At 33.3% G+C, this 5,566-nt stretch overlaps 1 protein-coding gene across 3 annotated transcripts; it reads left to right on the top strand.

Annotated features, from left to right (window-relative positions):
- The first annotated feature begins 52 nt into the window (after positions 1-52).
- On the top strand, positions 53-3,851 carry LOC129572334 (60 kDa lysophospholipase-like). Of its 3 annotated transcripts, XM_055452279.1 has the most exons (9): positions 53-112; positions 186-1,015; positions 2,513-2,539; positions 2,611-2,694; positions 2,787-2,815; positions 2,881-2,979; positions 3,049-3,156; positions 3,227-3,493; positions 3,574-3,851. In XM_055452279.1, exons 4-9 carry the CDS (start codon positions 2,624-2,626, stop codon positions 3,600-3,602), a joined length of 603 nt encoding a protein of 200 aa, XP_055308254.1. In that variant the 5' UTR covers positions 53-112; positions 186-1,015; positions 2,513-2,539; positions 2,611-2,623; the 3' UTR covers positions 3,603-3,851. The 3 variants fall into 3 exon arrangements, with proteins under 3 accessions (XP_055308254.1, XP_055308253.1, XP_055308252.1); XM_055452278.1 differs by lacking the exon at positions 53-112 and having other exon boundaries at positions 414-1,015; positions 1,217-2,539; XM_055452277.1 differs by lacking the exon at positions 53-112 and having other exon boundaries at positions 459-517; positions 3,574-3,744.
- Positions 3,852-5,566: the final 1,715 nt, after the last annotated feature.

The raw sequence follows: 5,566 nt of genomic DNA on the forward strand, positions 1-5,566 counted from the left end.
TTTTTTTTGAAGCAGTCTACAAAATATACATGGGTCCAAAAAAATCATCCAGGGAGTCAAATTTTGTTGGCAGCATGGGTCAAGATCAGCCTGATCAGGATGCGTCAGAATGGTATGCCATACACCATGTGGGTCGTAACATTTTTAAGAAACATTTTTTTCATGTTCAATTCTTGTTGTAACAGATCTGTATTCCATTTCAATGCTCAGCGACACAATAATCGTCTGATTCGTTCCAAAGTGCAACATATTTTTTCATATAGAGTTGATAACAACACTTGGAAACTAAAGTATTCTGAGGGAATTTTTTGCTGCAACGGCATTTTATATAGATGTACTTGTATAAAGTGTATTCCAAAAACATCTATAAAAGCAATAGAGTCTTCAGTCTAATATCAGTCATCATTCATAATGATTTGCAAATATACGTTGGTATTTTGTTTAGCACTTCTTGGTGCCGTCATTACAAAAGATCAAATTGATTTCAATAACTGTGTATTTGATGTTTTATCTGTCGGTAATTTGAACAACTATGTGGAGTGTAAATTGAAACATGATTTTGGTTTCAGTAAATTAAAGCCAGCTCTAATTCGTCTTCAAAAAGTCTACAAGGAACCAAACAGAAATACCGAGTTGCCACAGTGTAGCAACGTCGGTTTTACGCTCATGGACTCTGCTGAAGATGCAATATTTAAGTGGTTGTATTGCACTTCCCAACGGCTTGGGAAGGGTCTTTCACAATTTATTTCATCAATGATAACTGTTTGTTCTGAACAAGTCTTCGGGTTTGAGACATCCGAATTCTTTCAACATCCTCCCAGTTCCACACCAAATGATGGAAGCTCAAAATTGGAAAACAGAGTGGAATTGAAATGTCCGGACCTAAGGTGTCCGGACCTAAGGTGTCCAGACTTAAAGTGTGGAGACATTAAATGTCCAGAACCAGTTCAATGCCCGGAGTGCAGTCCGAAAATGAGCTGCGCGCCTTGCAACGTGACCCTGATTTGCCCAAAGTGTGAGTATGAGCTTAAGAAAATTATAAATAACTAATATTGACATCTCGATCAAAATGAATTTTAATTTAATAGTATTATTATTTTTTACACTACTAAAATATGGGCGAACTTCACAAAAATATATGCATATTCAGTGAAAAATAATTTGAAACTGTTGCGCGTTTGTTGACTAACGCTCTACTCATTTTTTTCATTTTCAGGCCTAACTTACGCAAATCCCCAACCAGTATACCCCTAGGGGGGAAGAACTGTGAAAAATACCATGATTATTTTGAATAGCCGTGAATGAACATACGATATTTACATGCGTATTTGCCAAATAATATTTGTACATTTGATGCCTACAGATGGCGCTCGTGTTGCTGTCAGTATTCAACGTATTTGCAAATATGCTTGTGAATACGCTTGTGAATACGCTTGCAAATGAAATGCAAATATTGAAAATGCCGGTGAATATTCATAGTTCTTTCCCCCTAGGTATACCCTATTGACCAATAAATCTGATTATCTGAAGTGAAGCAACACCACACTTTTAACTTCTCAATATGCTGTAATGTAAAGTTAAATATACGCAAGTGACCGTTTAACTGATAGAATAAAATGTAAACACAGATATGTATGCATAAATCTGAAACATATCAATAGTTGAATAAACCTTACTTGAGCAGTCATCATTTTGACACCAACCGAAGCTTTCTGGTGTTTCAATAAGACAAGCGATCTAATGAATATATATTTCACAATGGCGACTGGAGTATGTCAACGGATTGATTTTAGATGTTGACGTTAGTTTCGAAGTTTCAAATTTCAAATGGATATTGTGGTTTTCTGTAAAATGTGTGTTAATTTGGTCCAAAAAATGGTCAAATATACCTCGAAAAAAAAAAACAAGTTTAACGCAGAAAAAACCATATGGGTACCATATAAAACACCCTGCTAACTTTCATATATAAATTTTCATGACAGCGAGTTCAGAAGCCATTTCAGATCACAACATTTCGAGGTATATTCTTTGACCAATAATTCCATTTTACCAAGACATCAGCCCTTGAAAAGGTATCCTGGGTCAGTTACAGTGTGAAATGACAAAAAAATGGTATTTTTTTGCTTTTTTCATATTTAATCCATACGAGTCGCCAAGTTCAGTTGCAGACATGCAAGAAATCGTAAAGAAATGGTCAATTAATGCACCTAAAAAGTATTAAATAGTAATTAGCAATTAGTATAACTCATGCGCTATCTTATTTATTTGGTTCAAGACGTAATTAGAGCAAGTATGAGTCAATAATTAATTAGTCATTGATAACATTTGCCTCTATGTTAACATGAAATAACTTTTCGTTAAACTCAAATCGATTAGTTAAGCCCAAAATCGTATTACCTTAAAAATTGCATGTATTTAAATGTTTTAAATTAATTCAAATCCAACCGTTGGAGTAGTAACATCAAATACCATCACGAAATTGATTTTTGAAATATTATTATTTTTTCAATAGGAAATTTTCTGGACTTCTTAGTAAATAGTAAGTATGAGCGAGCTTAGCTTGAATTGACACATATCAGTTTCTAATTAAGATCAAATTTTATGTTTTAGGACGTTGTGCGCTATGATGAAATTTTCCGTTTTAATCATGATAATTGCAAGTGGTGCATTGGCAGCTAGTGATCCAAGCAATGGGTAAGTTTCATTAACCAAATTTACACTTTTAATTCTGCATATTACAAAAATCGTTTAATTTTTTTTCTCTCCGTTTTTCAAAAATGTCTTAGCTGTAATCTGATTAAAGCTTTAAAATTTGGTAAGTGATCAAATCATTATGAAATTGTGAGTGACTATTCTTACAGAATATTCATTGTTTTTCAGAAAATGAGGCTAAGGCCATACGTCTTCTTGAAGAGGGAGCAAATGCAACTTATGTGGACCATAATGGACGTCTTCCAATGCATTTGGCTGCTTTATACGGTAGAAAAAAATGCATTAAAAAATTTTGAATTCAAATTTGGTCAATTAATGTGCATCTTATTTAATCAGGCTATGAAAAAGTGTTTCATTTTCTTATGGAAAACGGCTATAAATATCAAATTCATGAAAAAGATAATTTTAATGCAGGCATTCCACTGATGACAGCTGTCCGCGGAGGTAAAGTTGAAAAAAAAAGATGTGCGTATGAGAGTCAAATGGAATTAAATAGAGATTTATGTTTTCCCAGAACAACATAGAATGGCGGATTTATTAATACAGAGTGGAAGCGATGTGAACACAGAAGAAATGACAAACGTTGGATGGAATCCGCTTCGAATGGCCGCAAAAGATGGCGATGTAAAAATGATCGAATTACTCCTTGAAAATGGTGCTGATCTATATTCCACAAACGATTTTGGATTTACGGCACTAGAACTTGCTGAATTAAATAACCATTCAAGTGCTGTATACATTCTTCAAGAGGCGGAAAGAAAGTCAGTAGCCCGAAAAAAAGGTAAACTGAGTCACTCACTTGTACTTCAAATGAAATTCTAGTATTTGAAAATAATAACCAATATTTTGATTCGTTTGCAGAATTGCCGAAAAATAGCTGCAATTTCTAACTGTTTTGTGGCAAAATCCATATTCATATAACTAGGTTTTATTGATATGTTATGTCTGTAAGTAAAGGTTTATTTTCCATGATGAAACCAAATAAGTGGACTAAAATGAGAAAAATAGTCTTGTGACCATATTTTTGCACTCTTCGAGTATTCTATAAATAGAAAATGTGAAAATCATTGTGCTGTTAAAAAGATCTGAAAATACAAAAAATAAAGCAACAAATCCAAAAATTATATTTTGAAACTTGACTCTTTATGTATTTTTTTTACTTAGTCAAAGGGATACATTTTGATTTTTAATAGATGAACACAACATGTTAGAGGAAAAAATAGTGAATTATTTTATTATGTTGGTAATGAAAAATAGGTTTTAATCAAAGGTTTTTATAAAAATATATTTTTACAAAATGTTGAAAATAAATGATTTTTTTATAAATTTGAATATCACATGTGAAATGAATTCATAACAGATTAGACCTTCATAAACACTTTGGATTCCATGATGATAGCAATCTTACATTTATAGTTCTCACCAAATTTTACCGTAAAGCGAATCCATCCCCCACCAAAATTGTTGTCCCGGATGGAATATTGACTGTAGCTACGATTTGTCGACCAAATTCTACACTTTGTTGCATTTCAAGCACTTTGGATATGTACGGGAATCATTCGTCCAGTTCATATGATGCAAAATATGACAGCTTTTAATCGGTTAGCTTCAGATATTTAGTTTTGCGGTCGTTCAGTTTTTGTGCACAATTTGATTGTAGCGCGAATTTGCTGTACATTTTTAAGCGGAAGGAGCAATTTGATCGTTCAAACGTAATTAAAATTTAAAAACCCGTAAGACCATAGTTATGTAATTATCCAGGGCTCGAAAACGGTTTGACGTTTCTCATACAAACCGATTTCGGAACGGTTTCACTGCTTTGCTCTCTGTTGATCGGAGCAAACCGTATCAAGCGGAACGTTCCGAGAATGGTTTGTATGGGCAACGTTAAACCGTGCTGTCACTGTGTTAGTGTCGTACACTAACACACGTAAGTATTAACGTTTGTGTGTGCCATACAAACCATTTTTCGGAACGTTCCGAACGGTTTGGTTTGTTCATACACTCAAACCAAATATTCGGTTTGGTTTGGTTTCAATCCCTGTAATTATCTGCTTGACTTGATGGAAATAAACGCCCAAATATGAAATAGGACATAAAAATGTAGAATCATTGAGAACATGGGTAAGAAGTAAGTATTAAAAAAATACGTAAACTTGATCACATCATATAAGACGCTATCGAATGGGTCTTTCAAATGAGACTTCGTAAAGAATTCGTAATGGAACGATCAAATTCAAAAAACTCAAAGCGCTTATATACCACAGATAGCGTTCGGGATTGGAATATTGATTTACATACTCGAATTATGTACTTATTTTTTTAAGAAAGCATGATAGATTTATCACATATGTAAAGATAGTTGAAATTATACACAAAAGTCGTTTTTGCATCAACGGAAATTGTGTTCTATAAACAAAATAATCATTAGTTAGATTCGGATAATAAGTAAATTAAATAAAGTATATTTCAAACCAAACGTTTTGCATTAATTTAGCAGGGAATCATCCGCTTGCATCATGCAGCAGTTTGATAAGAACATAAAGGGAAGTTAGTGTGGCTTATATTATTGTTGAGATAAGAACAAATGTGTAAGCAATAAAAACTTAGATGTTAATATGTATATCAAAGAATAATTGTGACACTGAGCATGCAAATGGGTAATATAGCTCTGCTACAGCTAAAACCGAACATGAAAAATTTGTATCTGGAAATATAACATGAATCTCCAACTAACACGAGTGTAACATGCGCTGCGGTCGCTATAGTATTCTTATGATACGCTTTAGCGTGGCAGAAATTCATGTTAAGTTTTTATGAATCTATTTTCGTATATTGTTTCTTTGTTATATTC

This window comes from Sitodiplosis mosellana, unplaced genomic scaffold, assembly GCF_009176505.1.
Source record: "Sitodiplosis mosellana isolate CC-2019 unplaced genomic scaffold, AAFC_SMos_1.0 Smas_scaffold_4761, whole genome shotgun sequence".
Taxonomy (NCBI): domain Eukaryota; kingdom Metazoa; phylum Arthropoda; class Insecta; order Diptera; family Cecidomyiidae; genus Sitodiplosis; species Sitodiplosis mosellana.